Source organism: Rhinolophus ferrumequinum, chromosome 11 (genome assembly GCF_004115265.2).
Source record: "Rhinolophus ferrumequinum isolate MPI-CBG mRhiFer1 chromosome 11, mRhiFer1_v1.p, whole genome shotgun sequence".
Taxonomy (NCBI): domain Eukaryota; kingdom Metazoa; phylum Chordata; class Mammalia; order Chiroptera; family Rhinolophidae; genus Rhinolophus; species Rhinolophus ferrumequinum.
This window is the reverse complement of record NC_046294.1, coordinates 60,813,430-60,837,638: the sequence shown is the minus strand read 5'-3', so window position 1 is coordinate 60,837,638 and position 24,209 is coordinate 60,813,430. Positions and strand designations below refer to the sequence as shown.

Genomic DNA, 24,209 nt, shown 5'->3' with positions numbered 1-24,209 from the left:
AATTCTTACGTCATGCTTGCAAGATAAAGGTCATCATTTAACAGATAATTAAACTTAATCTTTGAGAATTTAAGTAACTTGTCCAAGTCACAAAGTTAGGAAGACCTAAAGCAGGAATTTAAACCCAGATCTCCGTATTCTGCTCATAAGAGGAAAAAAAACAAATGAGAATCAAACTACCACCTGTTTAATAGCCACCAAAGCACCTATTGCTGAATCCCGATAATGGGTTTGGAGACTGAGTTGCAACATATGGTTTAATCTCAAGGTCAAGCATGTAGGGTGGTCTCAAAGATTACCACTGCCCCGTCCATTTTCTGGAAGTAGAATCAATCAGGTGAGTAACTGCCTCTATTTAGGGAGTTAAATGGAGGAAAAAAGGAAGTGCATTGACTTCTGGACCAGATGTCTCAAATTCGGCTTCCATGAAGTATGCCCACATTTCTGTAGTATAGTGTACATGGTGCCTGAGGGAAGTATAAGAAAATAATAGGGAGCTTGGAAGGGCAAGATTAATTTTAGTGTCTGCAGTCGTGGTGGTCTTCGTGAAAGAAGTGCTCTTGAAGCCTTTGAAAATAGATAGGATTAGTGTTAGTAGGGTCAGGGAGGAAAGGAAAATAAAAGGGGTAGTCTAGTGAGAAGGGCTAGTCCTTTCATTCATTTCACAAATATGTATTGAGGACCCACTGTGTGCCAGGCACTGTTCAAGGCAGTGAGTAGCGAACAAAACAAAATAATCCTTATCCTCTCAGAGTTTATATTTTAGTGAGTAGATGAGACAGAAAATAAACAAGACAGATATATAAAATATATAGTATTTTAGATGGCAGGAGTTGAAAAATAATGTTGGGAAAGGACGTAGGGAGTGTGTGGGAGGAGTGGGTGGCGATGCAACTCAAGACAGGATGTCCAGAGAACATCTCAGAGAGGATGATCGTTGAGTAAAGACCTGCACTGGGGAGGGAACAGGTTCTCTAAATCTCTGAGGCAGAGCATTCCAGGCAGAAGGAAGAGCAAGTACAAGGGCCTGGAGGCGTGAGTACACCGGGTATGTTTGAGGATCAGGGAGGAGGTCAGCCCAGCTAGAGAGAGAGGATTTAAATGAAGAGTGTAAGGCATAGAGTCAGAAGGATAAGTGTGGGGCACCGGGAGGCAAACTCCTGTGTGTCTTTGATGGTCAGTGCAAGGACCTGGTATTTAGTTTCAGGAAGAAGCCACTGGAAAGCTTGATCAGAGGAGTGTCACGATCTGACATATTTTTAAGGGAGTTTTTCTGGTTATTGTGTTAAAAAATCAGCTGGAATCAAAGGAGGATAGACAGAGGTAGAAAGGAGACCGGTTAAAAGACTATTGCTGTAATCCAAACAGGAGATGATATAACTTGAACCTGGCAGAAGTAGACTGATGTAGTTTCATTCTGGTATATTTGAAAATAGATCAAATAAGAGTTGAGAAGTTGCGGAGGAAAGAGAGGAGTCAAAAGTGACTCAAAGTATTTGACTTCACACCTAGAGGAATGGCATTTCCAGTGGTGAAATGTGGAAGTATGGATGGTTTGTGTCTAGAAGGAAATTGTAACACTTGGTTGGGAACTAGCCTGAGTCCAGTGTCTAGTCCTGAGATGGAGAAAGGATTCCCCATCTTTTATCTATGTCAGGATGAACCATGCTGGTTTTCCTAGAGAGCCTCTCTGCTCAGGGAAAGTTAAAGTGTCAGCATTTGGGCAAGCAACCAAGAAGGGGGCACTATACCTCTATAGTTTAACAACGTCATCAAGAGCCATGCTATATTTGTAAAGTCCCTTTTTATCCCTCTTAAAGAATATATTTTCCCCACATGACAAACTCTGTCTTCACTTCAGCTGTTACCATGCTCCTTTTACATATCTCAATCCTCTCCATTCTGCAATTGCTGGGTGTGTTAGTAGCTTCCATCTCCTAAACATTTCTGTCCATAACGATGGCCTCCACCCTAGGGCAGGCCATTTTCAGCTGTCACTGGGATTGTTGCATTGCCTTTTAACGGGTCTTCTTGACTCTATTCCTACAGCCCTTTAAATCTTTCTCCATACTGTGTCCAGATAGATAGGTCTTTCGAAAATAGAAATCTGATCAGGTTCCTTCCTAGTTTAAATATTATACAGGATCCCCATGCTCTTATCATAAAGTATAGCAAACTTACAGTGGCTTAAGCAGTCCTGTCTTCCTCTACTCCTTCAGTTCTTCCCATTCTCCTACCTCCTGCTCCATGTTCTGGCCATTCCAGTCTGCTTAAAATATCCCCATCACAGCGTGCTCTCATCTGTGAACCTTCAAACATGCTTGGAACACTTTCCGCCACACACACGCTCTTCATCCAGCTGATACTCAACCGTAATGGTCAACTTCAGTGAACTTATGGATCTGGTGCCACTGTGGATTCAGTCCTGCCTCAGCACTTATCAAGCCAGATGCTCTTCTGGACTTTATACTCTAAATAACTGAGAGAGAGAACCATGTCTATCTGTTCAACAGTATGTCCCCACTCCCAGCAAGTTCTGAGCTATCAGAAGGAAGTGGCACTTACTCCATATTTGTTGAATCAATAACCCATACCGAATGTGAGTTCTTTAATGAACTTTCCAAGAGCCCTACATTGGAAGGGATCTCCCTCTTTGGGCCTCTGTAGATTTTAACACCACATGCATTGCAGATTTATCACCTTGTACCTTTTACTTTAGCTACACAATTTACTTCTATTATTGAACAAGTTTCTTCTAAAAGGCAGAAGAAACTTGTCCAATTCATCTTTCTGTTTTCCTTATATCATCCACCATGCAGATTTATGTATACTCAGACTCCAATAAATGTTTATTGACTTAATTAAAGAATTAATGGAGTTTAAATGTTATATTTCAGAATTTCCAAATATGCCACTTTATGGGGAGCATATGCTGTGAGTTTGGAAGTGGTGGATGATAAATCTAAATAGGTAAGTTGAGGCAAGATAGTGGAGGATCTATTTTGTTAGGCTAAGAGGACTTAATAGTTTGGAAACTGGAGATGTGTTGAGAATTTCTAAACCATAGAGGTATATTATCACAGCTGAGTACAAGGGATATTAATCTATCCTTAAGATAACTTTTGTGATAGAGAAATACAATGCTAGCAGAGTTTGGTAATGGGGTCAGTGAATATTAGTACAGTTGGAGATTCAAATCATTCTTCAGGGTTTTGAGGAAAAACCAAAACAAAACTGGAAATAAAAGACAATTATTAGGTATACTATGTTGGCTCCTATATCTTAGGATTGACTCGTTCTGACTCTACTAAATTGTTCCACTGCGTTCTCTCATTACTCACAATCCATGCAAGTAGCTATAGTAGAATTAAATCTCAAAGTGAATCCCTAATTTGTTTCCCAACAGGTTCTCTGACTCTGAAAACACATCACGTTCAAGATTCCAAAATGGGATTTGTGATCAACGCGATCTATTCCATGGCCTATGGGCTCCATAACATGCAGACAGCCCTCTGCCCGGGCTACGCAGGCCTCTGTGACGCAATGAAGCCTATCGACGGACGGAAACTTTTGGACTCCCTGATGAAAACCAATTTTACGGGGGTTTCTGGAGATATGATCCTATTTGATGAGAATGGAGACTCTCCCGGAAGGTATTGTTACAATTCTCCTCTAGACAGTAGAGTCTGAACAACAGCTATGTCTGGATCCTGGGGTGCCTGTTTCTCTCCCTTGTGGTCATCTAGGCATGCTGGCGATGTTTGACTAGCTCTGACATCACAAAGTGAACAAAGACAGAGAGGGAAAACCCTATTTCCTGTGGCCAGGAAAGGGTATTGATGCTTATGTCCAGAACCTGGTCTTGGAGTCATTCCCACGTTTCAGAGATCTAAATTTAAAGGCAGGAGCCTCGCATTATCATAACTGAAAGCCATCTCTGCATATGTTTGCCATTTTATTCCCTGTGCTCTGATCTCTTGGGTCATAGATCTATTGTAAAAGAGGAACAATTCAATTTCTGGTAATACAGAAATTGGTGCTGTTTTATATATATATATGTAAAATCTATATATATATATATAACATATATATAACATGTATATATATAAAACACACACACACGCACACACACACACACATATATAGTTTGCTGTACCTACAATGAGTTATAAGTCATAATTTATTATCCTCCAACTGGAGCCCTTTCTCCCCATCAGGAACTAAAGGGGCTTTTTCTATGAAATTTCACATTTCATTATTTATAGAGAGGAGCCTGAGAAATAAGAACTTATTCATAATTATAGGTCAGCCTCCAGAGAAAGTCATTAGGTACCTAGAACTTATCAGAATTCATATCTATTTCATAGTCCCAATTCTTAAGTGACTCTATACATGGAACTTGTATAGAGTTTATCCCTATGAGAGATAATGTCATTGAAATGATATTCTGAGATATAGCAGGGCTGGGTCTTCACTCTGCCTTGCTTCAGAATAATCAGGGACCTTTGGTCTCCCGCTATAAAAGCCCAAGTACTCTTCCAGCAACAGCTTATGTTTGACAGCTGTGCTTGGAGAGGGTGACTTTACACTCTGTTTGCAGTTGACAGCGCCAAAAGGTTTCACAAGTCCCTCCATGTCTCACACCCTATGTGCCTACACATTGCAACAGCCACCTTGGTTTAGCTTGTTTCCATATACCTGTGGTGAGCTGGAGCTTGTCCCTGATACAGCTGTTACCATCTTACAAGCTGGACTTCTAAGTTAACAGCTAGTTTCAACTCATGCAGCCAAGAGGAAAGCTGAACATTCTTTCTATTCTAGAGACATGAAGAACATTGCTTCAGGCAGGCTCTTTGCCAAAATAAGCTGAATTTTCCCGTGCTGTTTTCTAATTTTGGCTATTCAGTATATCCATTGCAGGGGGGTGTGGGTGAGGGAAGAAATACAAGCATTTCCCCAGGGTCAAAGAAGACTTGGCATTTGTTGTCAGGCTTCTTTGGGCTGGTGAACCAGTGAACTCTGTCTTTGGGCTTAGGTGGAAGCCTATGCTCCAGCGTCTGTCTACACATGGATTTATCATGTATGTATGCATCCTCAGAGTTCTGACCTCAGCCTTTGACTTGTTTACAGACTTTGATGATTACAGCTTCACCAGTTCCAAGAGTTTTCTTGTAATGTACCCACGCCAGTCCCACAAACCAGATAGTGAAGAAATGTCTCAGATGGCTTAGTTTTACCAATGAGAAACCTTAAAGAACGAGACAGAAAGAACACGTTTATAAGAAAGAACTCGTTATAAACGATCATTATCTCGTTTATAATCCTCCAAATATGCTATAATCAGGTACATTTAGCACATAGGTTCTTAACCTTTGTTGGAACATGAATCTCTTTAAGACTCAGATAAAATTAGAGATATTCTCTCAACGACAATATACATACAATATTACAAAAAATTTCTTGAAATTCACCCTTGTTTAGAGACTTCCCATGCATTACTGAGGCTGGGTACATTAGCCCATGAATAAATGATCAGAATTGGCCTCTGAGGGTATTAGCCAGACTCAGGAAAATGTGGTTTACAACTTTTTATTTTTCCAACTAACCCAGTTATATTTAATAAACATAACTAACGTTTATTGAGTGTGTGTTCTGAACCAAACACTAAGCTAAGCCCTCTATGTTTTAATACTATGAGGTAAGTATTATTATTATTATTATTATTCTCTTTTCCAGCTCTTTACAAACTGAGGCTTACAAAGGTTAAATGAGTTGCCCAAAGACACAATCTCATAAATGATAGTCACGATCCTAACTCAGTCTCCTGGACTTCATCTCCTAACCGTGTACAACAGCCTGCCAATTCACCAACCAAAATCACAATCCAAAAGCCAGTATTTCCTGAGAAATGTATCTGTAGGCATTGTGCTGTTATTTCTGTGGTATAAAACTTATGGCTCTGCTGGATCAAAGACATTCCAAACTGAGCAATGAACCAGAGGAGCCAGGGATGGCCATGTGATCCCTTAAAATGCCAGAGTCATAGAAGAAGAGCCTAAACAGAGGAAACTGGGAGACGTGGCAACTCGCTCAGGCACACACACTTATAGATTGTCGAGGAGTAAATGATAATCACTGTTTTTAAACCTTACATCTAATTAAAGTGCTATCAGTCTGAAGCTCTTTAATGAAAAATCTTAGTGCCAGGAGTGTTACAGAATTCACAATTTTTGAATGTACAAAAAGTTATGCAGTCCTATAATGCCCCCAGCATGCTGTGCAATAGCACTTCTTAATCAACACATAGTATTTCTACAGAGAAAAACATGAAAATTCACACTGTGATAAATAGAGCATAAATAGCCTCATGGCACAGTGGGTTAAATTCTGTCACTAGATAAGTTCATATTGAGTCATGTTTCACTGCTAAGTGAGTTACAAAAAAATAAAGAAAAAACAACCATGGTTATCACAGCTCTAAGGATTTCAGAATTACAGAGGAGAAATATGGACCTTTACTACTTACCACCAATGGTATAGATCACACATCAGTAAACTGTGGTCTATAGACCAAATTGAGTCTGCTGTCTTTGTAAATGAGGTTTTATTGGAACACATTGACACTTATTTATTTAGATACTGTCCATGGCTGCTTTCATACCACACTGGCAACGTTGAGTAGTTTCAACAGATAATCTCACAAAGCCTAAACTACTGACTGTCCCTTTACAGTAAAAGTTTTCTGACCTCTGGTATAGAGACTTCATTGAAAACTAAGGTTTCAGGGAGCCTGCCTGGCCATTGCCTGGGACTGACCATAATTGCACAGAGGAGACATGGAGAGTCAACGTCAGACCAAGTACAACTGACTACTTAAAGCAAAAATTTTAACATTATATTGTGGGGCTTATAAGCATGTGGATGCAAAATATTTAACAACATGAAGGAAGGGGGTATAGAATTATAGAGGAGTAAGGTTCATATATTTTACATTAAGTGACACAACATTAAGTAGAGAATAAGATAAATTAAGAATGCATATTGCAATCCCTAAAGAAACCACTAAAATTTTAATACAAGAAGAATAGTTAAAAAGCCAATAGAGGAATATTTTTTAAAAATGATTAACCCAAAAGAAGACAGGAAACAAGGAACAGATGGACAAAAACAGATGTGACAACTATAAAACACGGCTAGAAGACTAGAAATTTGCAGATACTGAGCTGGTTTGCACATGGATTCTTAAAAAGTGGCTCTGTCCATAGAGATGATCAGTTTCAACTCCCGAACTTTCTTGGAGAGAAAACTGAGTTTCAGAGAAAGGAAGAGGCATCTCTAGGTGACTTACTTAATTACTAACAGAACAAGTACCCTATACAAACCTCAGGCATCATCGTTAAAGAAGAACTTAACTTACATTTTTTTTTTCATTTTCTTTATATTACATTTGAAATGATCATATATGTGGTAGAAAAGGGCTTCATTATTAGTTACCATTGAAGCTTTTGGTCAATTCTGTGGTCTCTCTTTAATCTGTGATTATCCAACCTGCAAGGCATAGATAATCGCTTTGTTGCTTGGACCGTGCTTGGAGTGTCCGTTATGTTGAGCAACAGACAATTTGTCCCATATTTAAGAATTCAGCTTTTTAAAAAATCACCATAGAATTACAATTATAGATTGAGAGGACCTCCGGAGCCATGTGAATCCAGTACTCTCCACAGACCCCTTCACCGAGTGATGTTTCAGTTTCTCGGACAACAAACTTGCTTTAGCCTCTTGGGTAAGGAGGACCCCACTATTTCTGAGGAAACTTGCTCTAATGTTCAAAAAAGTTTTAACCACTTAGAAAGTTCTTTGTTTCTGCCAACTGAACCCTGCCTTCCTCTAGTTTGTATTTATGCTTTAATAGAACATTTTTTTTCTTTTGGTTAAAATATATTTTAGAAGTTTTATTTTTTTTCCAAACAATATATAAAATGTATTTTTAAAAATTTTCAGGATATTTCACTTAAAATTGTAGCCAGGTAAGGAAGAAGCAGATGGGGGAGGTAGAGAGTTGAGGCTTTTTTTGTGTTTGTTTGTTTGTTTATTTTCAATTTTTTCTTATTAAAATTCATTGGGGTGAGTTTATTTTTCAAAAGCCAGATCACTTCACTTTTTAACATTTTTCCTATATTAAACAAAAAGAGGCATGGATATAGCAATAAGAGCCTTAAAATGTATAGTTCAGATCTCTGCAATATTGAAACAATGTAAAATTGATCTCTTAGCTCAATGGAGTAGATTTGCAGTATTTGGAGCAGTCTAATGGAGAAGAGCAAACAGCAGACTTCAAGTTTAAAGGCTTGTGTTAGGTCTTGGCCCTGCCACTTGCATTCTCTGCAATCTGCTAATACTCATTAACTTCAACGAGCTTCAGTTCCATTGTCTATAAAATTAACAGATTGGACTAGACTTTTTCAGAGTTAATAATCGGTAGAAATGGGATTGGTGGCTCATTTTGGGATGAGAAACGAAACCCTCATGTCTCTTCAAATCAATAGCAGCAAAGAAAAAAGCCTCCTGACACCACCATTTCTTTCTTCCTCCCTGTTCAAAGATTATTTGCTCACAGGGAGTCACCTTTTGAAGACATAGAAGCCCATGTATTTAAAATAGCCAATGACATAATATATGAGTTATTTTTACCTCAACTTATTGTATACTTAGTAGCCACAGGATAACTGTGATAGAGTTGAAAGGTCTAGGGCTCAGTTTTGTATCCTAAAGATTGGTACTTGTGGTTTAGAAGTAGAATTTAGACAGTTACTCAAAATTTTTACCAATTACAAATAAAACACTGTAGCATAATCCTTAAGGCACTGGGCAGCTAACAAAACTTTAGAGTTAATATTATGAAAAAGACGCTAGAGTAAAAAAATGTCATTGGGAGTGAATATCGAATGGTATCATTTTATAATGAAGGTCCAAACAGATTGATGTCAGGTTTGTTCTTAGCATTCTGTAATGAGCATTTGTCTGATTATCTGGTAATCTGGTCACTTGGACCCAAAAGCTAGAAAGTTTTCCATCCATGTTAATTTCCACATAGCTAGCTATGTTAAACATGGAAGGTTGCAGGTAGCATTTATAACAGGCTATCTGCCAATCCTATAAATCCTGGGATGTAAAATCACAAGGTACTATGTGAAGACATGTGTACCTAAGACAGGTATGTACCTACAGGTATGTCTACAGGAATTGACGTAGTGGTGTTGCTGTTCACCCAATGTCCTCAAATGGGAAAATTATTTCAGAAATGCTTCTCTGGAAATGTCCTTACGGATAAGAAAAATCTTACAAATATACATGTTAATTTTCCCTCTTTACAGCCTATGCCCATACTCAAAATAAGAATAACAGCTAAAAAAGGCTGAGAACTTGCAAGGGTCTAGTATCTCCCAGCATTTTTACATTGCACAAGGTGGTTTAGAGGCTATTTGCATACTTATTTTAAATATCACTCCTGCAAGTATCTTTATACAATGAAGTCAGCCATTGATACAGGGTAAAATAAGAAAGGTAAAGTCGGGCCCTTTTCAAACTACCCCCACATTCCCTAAAGCTTTAGACAAGATTAAAGATTTACCAAATTTTTCACTTGGTTACAAAAGGAAAATTTTATTTTACTTGAGTGGAAATAACAACCTTTCTATCATTTTTAGAAGCCTAACAACACTACAGTTTTAACTTCTTGAAGTTATTTCAAAATTGTCTTTCAACCTGCTAAAGTCAGGTCACCTTCTCACATGGGATTATTATTTTATTTCAGGTGTAAGCTTGATTTTGTTTTTTAATGGTCTCTGCAGATAAAGTGAAACAGACAGGTTTTCTTATTGTTGTTATTAGTGTAATGTTACAGAAAATCCCAATGTCACTAATATGATAGTAGATACATTTTTTGGGAATGAAATTTATTTCTTTTTCATAGCTAAAATTTTATATTCTTAGCTGAATAATTATTATATTCTTGTTCCTAAGGTATGAAATAATGAATTTCAAGGAAATGGGAAAAGATTATTTTGATTATATCAATGTCGGAAGCTGGGACAATGGAGAATTAAAAATGGATGATGATGAAGTATGGTCCAAGAAAAACACCATCATCAGATCTGTGTGCAGTGAACCATGTGAGAAAGGCCAAATAAAGGTAAAATGGAATCCATGTTTCTTTAATTTTCTTGTGAATTCAGAAGTGTTCATTATCTTTGGCTAGTGTTTTAAAAATTAGATACTTATTTTATCTTTTAAATTTTAAGCCTCCAAATGTCAGAAATTGTGTTTTTTATTTTTGTTTCATTAATTCTTTATGGCATCTTATATGATGCACAATAGTCTTAGTGCTTCAACTGACTGAACCAATTGATGAGTCATTTTTGCCCACACCCTTTCTTCTCAAGTAAGCCTTTAAAGACATGTTTATGGGAATAAATAGTTCACAGCTGGACATCACATTAATTTGTAATTAACTTGACAAATATTTATTAAACTCTTACTAATGTAATTGTTTATATCAATGGGGTAAAATAAGTAAGACATCTTTACTGTTAGAAGATTTATAGTCTAGATGAGGGAAAATTTCATGGGCACAAATAAGTAACATCATGTAGAATAGATGACTTCATTCAAGAAACAAACAACAAAAGGGAACTATATAAGTTCATACAAAAGAGAGGGAGAGATTTCTTCTGAATAAAATCTCATACATTTGACCGTGAACAATGGGTATGATTTTAGAGAGAGATGTGGGAAAGTGATTACTTACTGTTCCTTTACAGGAACAGTAACAGAAAAGATACAGAAGTGGTCAATTGAAGACTTTTCTGGAATAGCAGTGAATAATCTAGGGTGTATTGTTCTAAATTTTTATTATAAAAGAGAGAGTTGAAATGATAGATTGAAGCCATATTTGTGGAGAGTTTTGAATGTCATACTAAATTGGTTGAACTTAATTTTATTAACCAGGAGTCTGAGAATAATTTTGACCAAGATGTTGACGTAAGCTAGGCTATAATAGGTGAAGATTCATGAGTAGATTAATGAAACATGAGTAAATAACAAAAGAAAAGATAAATTAAAAGGACACTGGTGACAAGGGCCCTGACATGTGGAAGAAAGAGTAAGAATCAAAAGGGGGCAGGGAGATGTTTGAGAGAAACATTACTGAGGTAGACTCAACCAGCCCTGGCTACCACTTGGATGTAGGGTTGGAGAAGAGGAAGAAGTCCGAGACCACCAGCTGCAATTCTAAGTCTTAGTAACTAGAAATTACCACTGCCTGGAACAGAAAAGTGGAAATGGTTTTAGAGAAAAGGCATTGCATTAGTTTGGGGGCCTGTTGGCTTTGAGATTGTCCAGTGATGGAAAATATTGGTCTATAACAATGAGAGATAAGGCTGAAGAAACAGATTTAGGAATTAATTGAATAGAGCTGAAGATGAAACTCTTTGAATAGCTAAGATCACTGAACCTGCAAGTATAGAGAGAAAATAAATGTGGACCGAGAAGAGAAACCATGAAGAAAATTTGCATGGAAGTGAAAAAAAAAATGTAGAGAGTGTGCTACAACAGGTTCAGGAAAAAACAGAGAACCAGAGAGCACAGTGTCATGTAAGATGCTGGTCAACAGAAGAATGAGGTCAAAGAAGAGAAGGACTGAGGGAAAGACATGAGAATTGAGGTTAGCCGTTCTGGAAACGGAAGCCTGCCATATTGAATAGAACAGAATCCTCAGTAATTGAGCAATGAGAAATGTATAGTAAAAAGGGGATAGTCTGGTAGTTTGACAATGAAAAGCTACTTTTAGGCTAAGGAAGGTCTGGCCATATGTATAGGAAATAACCCAGTGAAAGAGGAGGAGGAAGATATAATAAATATTAAAAGGAGGTTAGCTATTGGGGTGTAATGCCCTAGAGGAATAAAAAGCAACATCAAAATAATTAATTAATCAAATACTCACTGAAGTACTACAAGACCACATTCCAGGCAGTATACACACCTGGAGAAATTGCCCTTGGTCTTTTCCATCACCCTCACGTTCACTCTGTTTAGAACTGACCTGTTCATTTATTGGTGATTAAAAATGAAACTGAAATATTTCAGTATCAATTGTAAGGTCTTCCAAGGGTAGTTCTGGAGATTTGGTAAGCATAAGACCAGAGGAAGAATGACAAGGTAAATGAAGCTAAACAAATGTATTGACATCTGCTAAATAGCCCAATGGCTTATGGAGTATCTGAAAAGTTTTGCATGTATTTGTATGGTATACAGCAAGGGTTGGTAAACTGTGGCCCATAGGCCTAAAGCAGGGGTGTCCAAACTGCAGCCCACGGGCCAACTGCGACCCACAATCCATTTTTAATTGGCCCACAGAAAATTCCAAAAATATATTTAGTTTACTTAAATACACCAGGTGAGGCAATACGTACTTCACCTCGAATGAGTGGCCCGGCTGTTTGTGTATTTTACCGCATAGGGCCCTTGGTAAAAAACGTTGAAAAAAGTTTGGACACCCCTGGCCTAAAGCAACCTGCTGTTTGTTTTTGTAAATAAAGTTTTATTGAAATACAGCCTTGCTCATTTGTTTACATATTGTCTATGGCTGCTTTCATACTATAGGAAACAGAGTTGAATAGTTGAATTGCAATAGAGACTATATAGCCTACAAAGCCTTAAATATTTACTGTCTGGTCCTTTGCAGAAAGTTTGCTGACCCTTAATTTACAATGACAGTCTGTGTCTTGGCCAATCATCTTGCAGTGACACACTTCATGTGAAATTCTTTATGGACTCACACAGAATGTCGATTGTTCACAATTTCCAGTTCTTCCTGTAGAAATATTATTCTGTATAAATTACCACATGGGTGTTGTTTTGACCCTCCACAGCAATACAGTTTGAATTTATAATTTCAAAGTGTTGAATGGCTGATGTAAGAGATTTTTTTATAGCATACATAGATCTACACTCTTTTATATAGAGGACTTGAGAACATCCACAGATTTGGTATCTGCAGGGAGTCCTGGAGCCAATTCCCTGCAGGTACCAAGAGACAACTTAAGTTTTCTGGAAGTCAAAGTTACATGCGGATTTTGGACTGCGTGGAGGGTCAGTACCCCTCCATGCATTATTCAAAGGTCAACTGTATATACTTTTCTACCCCATTCTACTAGAAATAACTTACATGATGGAAGAATTTGATTCCCTATTATAATATTTTAAATACTAGTTAATTTGTAATAATGTTTATGTAGTTTTCTTTTAATCCCAAATTCTTGTTTCCTAACCAGATCTCATTTTCACTCTATTGAATATACAGTTGATAACAATTGTTAATATGATTTAAGGTTGTCACTGAGCAACTTGATTAATGATATCAACATCTTATGGCATTGCTCAGATTTATTAATTTAGCATCTATGAAAGGGCATTAGTCTAGCAAAGATTTAAATATGTTACATGTTGTTATTTATAAAGAAGCACTACAACTTCCAGGGTGTTCAAAAAAAATGGGAATTACTATGAAAGAGGTTTTTCACCACCTCTTGTGTTCAAAATGAATGTGAAACAGAACATATATAACCAGTGGGGGTGGGGGGTAATAAAACAAATCAGTTGTGAATGATCAGAAGAAGATGTAAGTTATCACTATTGATTCAAAAGAAGACTATCATATTTGCATTAATCTCGGAAATAGGCATGAAACTTATTTTGGTAAAAAACGGAAATTCACACCAATATGAAGTAAACCATAGGGGGTCAACATATTTCTAGATTGAAAAATGCTACTGCTTTTGTTTGCCTGCTAAGAAAGAGACTCCTTCAGTATTTGAAATGTGTCTGCTTGCATGACTAGTGATTATCCAATGATAGTTTTTCTAAGTGTGGTTGAAATTACCCTGAAAATGAAATTAATTTCTCTATATGAATATTTATACACATACTATTAATAAAGCAGTTGATATTTTTAGAGTATTCTACAATTTACAAATCACTGCAGCATTTCATTTAACCCTCTGGAAACCCTACAAAGGTCGACATATTTAAAAAGCAATGGTCTTGGTTTGAAGAAACAGGATCGGCTAGAGGATGGTTGAAGGCTGGACAGCTACTTAGTTGCTGTCAATAAGACTAGAACCCTGGTGTTTCTCAATTCCCAGGGTAAACTCTTTCCTCTACATCTGTCAAAATATCATGAACTCAATGTTTGTAAAGACCAATAAGGCTCAGTGTTTGTGAACATGAGCCTTTAAGTCCAACGGGTGCTGTTTGATCCCTCACTTACCCTTACATGGTATGTGAGCTCACTGTACCTCCCCATTCTCCCCCACTCCCTCCAAAATGAATAAAATAAAACCCGCCGCCTTACACAGAGCTGTTCAAATGTTTCAATGAGATAACAGCATATGGCGTGCACTAAGTAGCCAGTAAATAGTCAACATTATTATGAAGAACATTTTAACGTGATTGAGAGGTCTAATTAGCACTTTGCCTCACTTCTCTGGTTATTTAAGAAAAGGCCCTTTTGTTACCGTTCCCTAGTTACATTGTTGCAGCGTCAAGATCTGGCACAAGGGATAGTTCAAAATATAAGAAAGAGGTACCACCTACAATTGTATTTAGCTATCCATATCTAGATATTGTTTTTATCCAAGGTCATGAATACAGTAAGCATCTAAGACAAGGGATACAAAGTATAACCATTGCTGTGTCTGGTTATTGCTAGTTATTAATCACAGTTTTAATTATTTATAGGAATGTTTAATGAATGCTGTCTCTATTCCACAGAGGCTATTCATGCACCAGTGTGGTGGGGGAAAAAAAAAAAAAGAAGAGCCATTTCTAAAGAATAACATCTGGGACACTTTCAACTGTTAGGTTATTTCAATTATTTTCCATTGCCTTAAAAAAATCAAACAGATGAAGAGGTATATAATAGTCTCAGTGACCTTATCCACTTTTATCCCAAGCAAATCAAAGCTCTTAGAATAGAAAGAACTGAGCTGAATTATTGAACCAGATTTTTAGTAGAAACAGAGACCAAGAGATGACCTCCAAAAAAACCTCAACTTCTGCCTCTTCATTCAATACAAATTCCTAATTACTTTTGATCAATATGGATAGATATTTGAACTTCAGCTTTGTAGACATAGAAAGTTTTTGCTAACAATTTTTCACTTAGTGCAGGGAAAGCAAGGTAAATCCAGAGAGCGCCTGTTCTTAATTTGAGGGAAAAAGCAGGACATCCTCAGGAAAATTCAGTTATATACACACATAAGTAGATGTACGTGTATTTATATTATGTGCACAAACACAGGCAATTAAATATAGGTATCTAAAGCTAATTATCCAAAAACTTGCATTTAATTTAATTCTTGACCTTATCACCAACTAATTTTATGATGTTGAATTGGTCACTGAAACTCAGCCTGTTTCTTTAATTATATAATGAGAATATTAATACTTATACTGCCTACCTGATAACATTTGAAATAATTTATGTGAAAGCTCTTTCGGCTTTGCAAAGCAGTACATTTGAGTAAAAGATTTCTGGATTTTTCTCTATGCAAAAAAAAAAGTAATCAAAACTTTAAATATTTGCCTTAGGTGATCCGGAAGGGAGAAGTCAGCTGTTGTTGGACCTGCACACCATGTAAAGAGAATGAGTATGTCTTTGATGAATATACCTGCAAGGCGTGCCAACTGGGGTCCTGGCCCACTGATGACCTTACAGGTACATGTATCACAATGTTAGCATAGGTAGCTCCCTCAAAAATCAACTGAAAAAGACACAGACATGGGAGGAGTAGGTCACATCTCCAAGTATTACTCACCTTGGTGGTCTTGTTTATGTGGCAGAGAATTTCCTTAGGGACAGAAGCCTTCCCAACACCTGGCTAATCATGAAAATCTTTAGATCTGAGGGAGAAATTGGCCTATATTCACATCCTCACACTAAACTAAATCAGAATCCATAGGTTTTCTACTGGGCGTTTTCACCCCATCCTCAGGATATTCCCAGAATTTACTCTGCAGGGCCCCAGTTAACTATGTGTTGTGGCGGTGAGAGAGAGGTACTGGACAAGAAGAGACTAAAATATGTCCATGACATATCTAAGAGCAAAAAACGTAGTACAGAATTGGGTAGAAGTTGATCTAAAACTCTTTGTTTCTCTTAGTGCCTTTCCTTAATCTAAACCAGGAACCTCCAGGTAATGAGTTTTCAAATAATGTCTTTAGAGGACAAGACTCATCTCTGCTCAGTTTTTGTTTGTTTTGTTCTGTTTCTGTGGGGGTTTTTTTTGTTTGTTTCTTTGTTTTTGTATTGTTTTGGTTTGGGTTTTTTTATCCAGAAATATTAAGGGATATGTCGTTGTGCTCTCAAAATTTTATTTTCTAGCTATTTCTCATTTTTACAATCACAACCACTTCATAACTCACATTTTACATTCTAGTATCAGGGCTACTGATAATTCTCATCTACACACAATGACATTTTATTCTTCCATGTCCATACATGTGTTTTCTTCTCTGCCTGGAATGCATTTACTTCTCTTTCTTTATTTGAATAACTCCTACTCGCCGTTGCTTAATCTGTTCAGATGTCACCTTTTCGATGAAATCTTCTTTGATATACTTAGACTGATAAGCCCCCTATTTTTTATTTCTAAAGCACATTCTACTCCCCTCTTTACATCATTATTCAAACTGGATTTTAGTGGCCTATATATCCTTATCTGCCACCCCCACTGAATCATTAATTTCTCAAGGGTATAACTGTATCTCAACCATTTTTGCATTCCCAGCATCTAACACAATCCCTGCTTCAGAGTAGGCCCTCAGTAAAAGTGCGTCAACCTGCAGTAAAATGCTGGGGAGGGTTACAAACAAAGATCAAAGTAGGCATTAGGGCCATCCTATGAAGAGCGGCTTTAACTAAGGAATTTGGACTTTATCCTATCCATAGTGTTGGGCCTGTGGACACGTTCAAGAAAAAGAATGAAATGATTCCTCTGGCTACATGCATACATGTGGGGGTGTGTGTAGGGGTTGGGGCAGGAAGGGAGGGGGCAATAAATGCCAAACATGGGAAAGTCTCCAAATTGATACTGTGTGAAGTTGAACCTTTAATTGGGATCTACAGCACTTTTCCAAAGAGCCTATAGCAGTTTGCAACCCTATCTCACTGACGCTGAGGCAAAGTCACAGATCACTTAGAGCCAAAAGACTGCTCTAATGGCTACAGAGACGCTTGGGGCTAGAATATTATAAGGCTTTCTTCTACCCACTTGGCTTATACTTACCCCACTTCAGCCTACAACATGACACCTTAGGTCACTGTTGAGTCAGTGCCCTCATTGTGATAACAGCAACTAACATATACATAGTGCTTCCCGTGTGCCAGGAACTGTCTGAAGCATCTGACAAATGTTAATTCATTTAATCCCAACACAACTCTGTAAGATTGTTAGCACAGTTGAGATCTGAGCTCACTTAGAATTATTTGAATAATTATTTACAAAAACAGCTAGGAGTGGCAATCAACTGACATTAATGTCTATCTATGAATAATTATTTACAAAAACAGCTAGGAGTGGCAATCAACGAACATTAATGTCTATCTATAAACTTGTATAAATGTACATATTCATAGAAAGATGTCTGAAATGAAGGTTATCTACTGTTAAGGAAAGATGTTTATGAGTGGTGGGATTGTGGGTTAATTTTTCATACACACATACATACATACACATATGTGTATGTAAACTTACATGCATATAAGATTGAATTATATACTGTGAGAATGACTTTTCATCAATAAAGCCATTAAAATAAACTTTAAGCTAGCCGTATTCTTCATAGCCCTCATAAACTGGAAGGAACCAGGGAATTAGGAAAAGAGAAGGAGAGAATCTGACACAAAAACCAGGAAGAAAAGGAAAAAAAAATTATACATGGAGGGCAAGGGCAGAACATAGACAATGTCCATAATTCAACCTATTTTCATTGAAGTCAGCAAGTAGTTGTTCTTTATCTAACAACCAACAGGTATTTATGTTAGCAATGAATAGGACAAACAGGATACCTGTCCTTAAGGAGATCATCATCCTAAATATTGAAAAATAATGGTAAGATATTTAGTGTTAACAGCAGACACCGGAATGGTGTAGGAGCCTATATCAGTGGAAACTACTCAATGAGGTTTAAAGCTGCCTCCCCAATGAATTGCATACATGCAAGAATTAAAGATGGGAGGTGAGCAAACTAAAATGAAAAAGAAGAGTGTTTTGGACATAACTACAGGAACTGAGAGTGTGTGTGATGGGAAGGGGTGGGGATTGAGAGAGGCGAGCTAGGCAAAAACCAACTCTTAGAGGGCTTTGTAAGCCATGATAAATAATTTAAAGTTCATTCTAAGGGAAATTAAAATCATTTGTTTATTCATTCAGTCATCTAATTATTCATTCAACAAATATAGATCTAAGTGCTGAAAATATTTCTATGACCAAAACATAAAATTATCTCTCCCTATGATGTTTGCATTCTAGTGGATAAAATAGTTTTAAATGAAGCAATTATTATCTCCAGAAATATCCAAAAATTGAATAAGAAAGGAAGTGCAATCAAAGTGGACCACATTATGTACATAGTCACAATGTAAAGAGTAGATCTTGTTTAAAAACATGAATAGGGAGGATACTGATTTCAGAATAGTGATTTCATCTGGGAAAAGAGAAGGAAAAAAGTCAGATGGGAGTTACAAAAATGGTTTCAATTATATCTGTAAGTTCTATCTGTGTGTGTAATTTGAAACAAATGACAAAATATCAACATTTCTTAAATCTGAATTGTATGTTTATTTTAAACTTCCCTACTTGGTTGAAATTTTTATATTTAAAATACTTCATACTCTTTGAGCTACTTAAATATTGAATGCTGAAAGAAAAGGTAAAAATAAAGACTAAATTGGGGATTTTTAAAGAAGGATACAAGAAAATGATAGTAAGGACATTTTGCAAATCACAGTGTGAATCTATTTGTGGTTTGGACAATGATACTGCAGTGGGAATAAGGAGCAATGAAAAAATATGCTTAGAAAATAAAATCAATAGTAGGAGGTTTATCGTTTCCCTGAGAGAAGACGGAACTACAGTGTGGTCTGGCTTGAGAGAGAAAGGAGGAAAAATAGTGGAAGGCAACAATTTGGGCTAGGCACTCAGAGAATTCCCTAAAAGCTTCTGCTAAGACAATTTTTTCACTGCACACTGCTCCTCACCAGGTACAGGCAAAATTGTCCTAGAAAGAATCTTTAATTTGTTTGCTCTCAAACAATTGAGGATGACATATAAGTAGCTCTTGAACTTCCCATTCCAAGCATAGCCAAAGGCATGGAAACACTTCCAGGTGGGTTTGCCAACTCTGGCAACCTTCCAACAAACCCAAGTGAAAAAGAAAAAGCAAAAATAATGTGGCTTTCCAAAAGTAACTCGGTGGAATGTAGTCAATAATATTGTGATAAGTTTGCACAGTGACAGATGATTACTAAAATTAGTGGGTCAATCACATTGTAAGGTACAAAAATGTCAAATCACTATATTGTGGAACTGATAGAAGTTACATGAGATTGTATGCCAACTATACTTAAAACAGGAAAAACTGATAAATTTAATATTTAAAAAAGTAATTTGGTGGGAAGCTTTATGATAGGAAGTTAGAATGTTTTCCTGCTTTTTCACTCGTAAAGAAATGTATCTTATTTATTTTAAGTGCAAAGCTGTAAAATGGAATGAAGGCTGTGTGTATCAAAATTTTAATGTCAATAGAAACATTCTCTAGGAAGTTCCTTTGGTTCCCTGAGTTACTTAATTGCTTTGGAGGTTGGAACCTTTGCATCTTCCTTTAAGGGGAAAAAAGAAAACAGAGTCAAACAAAAGGCAGTTGGTGGGAACCTAGGAGGAAGTGGAGGATGAGCTCCAAGGGGGCGTAACCACTGACAAGTTGTATAACTCCAGCATTTCAGTTACTCTGTTCTTTCAAATGGTTTCTTCATTTGTGTTGCTCAATTGTTCCACTTATCCTGCAATTTTTTAAAATTTTTTTTTTACCTTTTAACAAATAAGTACATTAAATGAAAACATGAGAGGATTGCTTTTTATTACCAATAATTGTAATTATCGTAAGCATTATCCTTTTGAATCCAATGAGGTAAATATTATAATTTTACACTTGAATTAATTAAGAACCAGGAAGATTCTACATGCTGCTCAAGATCACAAAACTAGTGTAAAATCAAGCCCGGGTACTGCGATTACACTATTTTATGCTATCTGCCTTTCTTCACAATCACCTTATGAATCCCCCCCATATTTTCAGAAAATTACAGAAAGAGAAAAAATTCAGCTTTCAAGCCGGTCACATGTTACTTATCAGCAGGGTGCTCTGGTATCTTTCATTTCAAACATGCTTAAAATGTACTACCTATTTGATTATTACAATTCAATTTAGAAGAAAAAAATGGTAAAAAAAAATCCTTGGTGTTTATTAAATATTACGTTTCTGTTCTTTAGGGGAGTTTAGATGAGAAATGTGTTTATTTTAATAATTTAATAATTTTAATAAATTATAATTTAATAAATTATAATTATAATTTAATAAATAATTCCTGTTAATATTAAAAATGGAACAGGTTTTCAGAAGGGTAACCTCTCATTTCTTGCCTTCTAGGTTAGGCAATAATCTGAATAGAAATATATATGACACAGTTGGTCATTCCTTCATTCATTCATTCATTCTGCAAAAGTTCTTTTATCAAGTTTCTATAACTATTTTCAACACTGTTCTAGGTTCTAGTGAAATAGAGATATAAAAGGAAGATGTCTGACCTATGTGGAATCAAACACCCATAGTAGAAGAGAGCGGACTTAAATAAGTTATTGCATTAAAGTATAACATATGATATATACAATAATTGAACCATATGTCAGGTGCAATGATGGCACAAAAGATAGAAGTCCTCATTAACAAAGAACTCCAACTAGATACAAACACAGCACTGGATGCTGAATGGCAGAGTGATCATGGAGCCCCAGTTCCCACCCTCAACTATCCCAGAGCCTGAACAGATACAAATACAAATAAAGAGGTTATTTCAATATATTAAGTATGCCCAGTATATAGTAAAAACTGATTTAATGTTTGTCTAATAAAAGAATAAAAGAGAGATGGGAAGTCAGGGAAAGAATAAAGGAACAAATGAAAAAACAAAAGGAAGGAAGGAAAGAAAGTACTAGGATGAGAGTAAGCATTTATCACGATAGGAACATTAAGGAGAGAATATTAATGAGGTTTTGGAAGTTGAGGGGTACCTTCTGGGAGGAAATGGAATCAATGCATGTGAAAATGAGAAGTTAATCAAGTAAAAAGGAGATAAATTTTCAAGCAGAAAAAACAGAACCTAAGGGTGATACCACATGTCCTAACTAAGAAATGTGTATTTGTTCCAATATCACTAAGCTGTTAGGCAATCATATTTCACATTCACCTTTTTATCAAAGTCTGTATTATGGGAACTATCCTTTTCTAAAGAACAAACATCATAATGGTTACCAGCTATAAAAGAAAGTGACTACCTTGACTAATGATAGAATTCCCAGGTCCCTAAGCACTTCCTAGATTTTCCTTGTTAAATTTGCTACATGAACACTCACCCATACTATCTAGGGAAGGTGAATTTTTGAAAAATGTAGAGCATATCTCTAACAATCCATCTGTATAATCTTCCAATAGCATAGTGGTTTAAATCAAAAGGCTATGGAGTCAGACATATCTATGTTGAAATCCGTTTTCCACCAATGACTCATTGTGAGACTTTGAGCAAATTGGTTTCCTTCTCTGAGCTTCAATTTCCTCTTCCATAAAATGGAGGTAATAGTAGTAACTAATTCATAGATTTATTGGGGAGATTAAATGGCATACAAATAGTTTAACACCTCTTAATAGTTCAATTATATTAACTGTTACCTCCCTAGTGTTAAAAAAAAAAAAAACGTTTTAAAAATAGTGATGAGAAGTAAGCACAGAGATGATAAATTGATTTAAGAATGAATAAGAAAATGAAAAAAAATATCTTTCATATTTGAAAGTAAGATCCTTTAAGTCATTGACCATCTAACCAAGTGAACAGCACAGAGTGATAAATTTGTATTTGTTAAACTAAACTCACTATTGTATACATCTCTTTTAAATTCACTTAGATTATCTTTTGGGAATTCTGATTCTAAATGAATGGATTACACAGGTTAATGGTGATCTGGAAATTCCATAAAGGTAGTCATGAGCCATAACAATACTAAAAGGCATCTGCCATTTTCCATTTTAAGTCACTCTTCCTGGTCAAAAAAAAACAAAATAAAGAAGAAAGAAAAAGGTTTTCTGGTTTCATTGATGACTTCATTACCCACTTTTGATATTTTTCTCACATACAAGAGGACAAAAAAATATATTTTTTAACCATCTCAGAAGGGATCTAGCATCTATTGCCTCCAATATTTAAATTTATATTCAACTATTTGTTGGGTAGTATTTGAAATAAAACTAAAGACAGAGTTTTGTAGTGTAGGGCTCTATGTTGATCCTCTTTTCTATCTACATTTGCTTCATTGGAGATCTTAACCAGTCTCATATTATTAAACAACATCTATATACCATACTGAAAAATTCTGAATTTAAATATATAGCCTAGACTCCTCATCTAATCTCCTGACTTGAATATCTAACTGCCTGCTTGACATATTTTTTGAATACCTACATAATAGATATCTCGAATCTTACTTTCCAAAGCTGAAATCCAGGTCTTCACCCTCCTGATCCCAAAGGCTGCTCTATCTTTAGTATTCTACATTTTACCCAATGGCAAACCCATTCTTTCATTAGCTCAGGCCAATAACTTTGGGAACATCTTTTGACTTCTCTGATATCCTTAGTCAATTAGTAATAAAACTCCATTGACACTTCCTCGAATACAGAATTCTACCACTATCTCCATTGTAAGATCCCTGGTCTTAGTAATCATCACAAATCACCTCCCAAATAGCCTTCTCCTGTCCCTACTTACTTCTCAAGACACCAGGCAGAGACACCTTTTTAAAAAGTAAGCCCATTGTCATAGATTAAATGACCATATAGGCATGGATTTATTTCTGGGCTCTCTATTCTGTTCCATTGATCTATGTGTCTGTTTTTATGCCAGTGCCATGCTGTTTTGATTACTGTAGCCTTGAAGTATAATTTGATGTCAGGTATCGTTATACCTCCCACTTTGCTCTTATTTCTCAAGATAGCTGAGGCTATCAAGGGTCTTTTATGATTCCATATAAATTTTAGGATTATATGTTCTATTTCTGTGGAAAATGTCCTTGGTAGTTTGATAGGAATTGCATTGAATCTGTATATTGCCTTAGGCAGTATGGACATTTTAACGATATTAATTCTTCCTATCCATCAGCATAGTATGTGTTTCCATCTATGTGTATCTTCTTTAATTTCTCTCTTCAGAATTTTCTCAGTACAGATCTTTGACTTCTTTGGTTAAATTTATTCCCAGGTATTTTATAGTCTTTGAAGCAATTGTAAATGGGATTGGTTTCTTAATTTCTCCTTCTGATATTTTATTATTGATACGTACAAATGCAACTGATTTCTAAATATTAATTTTGTATCCTGCTACTTTACTAAATTCATTTATCAGTTCTAATAGAGGGAGGGGGGATGGGGATAAGTGGGAAGATGAAGGGATTAGAAAGCACAGTCCGTAACCACAAGATTGTCATGGGGATACAAAAGTCAATTTGGGGAATGTAATCAATAATGTAAAGATTTTGTAGGATATCTGATGGACACTTGTCTCATTAGGGAGACCACCTTAGGGGTGATGTAGATGCCTAATCACTGCACTGTACACCTGAAGCTGAAGCTAAACAATAATGAATGTCAATTACAATTATATACATATATATATATATATATATATATACACACATATATATACATATATGTACATATATGTGTATATATATATATTTACAAGAAGCGGAGTATACAGCATTAGGAATAGAGACGTGGAAATTTAATGGCTGTGTGCGATGTCAGAGGGGTAATGGATGGGGGTA

At 36.2% G+C, this 24,209-nt stretch overlaps 1 protein-coding gene across 3 annotated transcripts in view; it reads left to right on the top strand.

Annotated features, from left to right (window-relative positions):
• Nucleotides 1-24,209, top strand: part of GRM5 (glutamate metabotropic receptor 5) — a 454,770-nt gene that overhangs the window by 350,917 nt on the left and 79,644 nt on the right. For all 3 annotated transcript variants that reach the window (XM_033121038.1, XM_033121039.1, XM_033121040.1), the window contains exons 5-7: nt 3,407-3,653; nt 10,024-10,192; nt 15,649-15,775. In XM_033121038.1, the coding sequence (XP_032976929.1) occupies nt 3,407-3,653; nt 10,024-10,192; nt 15,649-15,775 (543 nt within the window). The remainder of the gene's footprint in view (nt 1-3,406; nt 3,654-10,023; nt 10,193-15,648; nt 15,776-24,209) is intronic.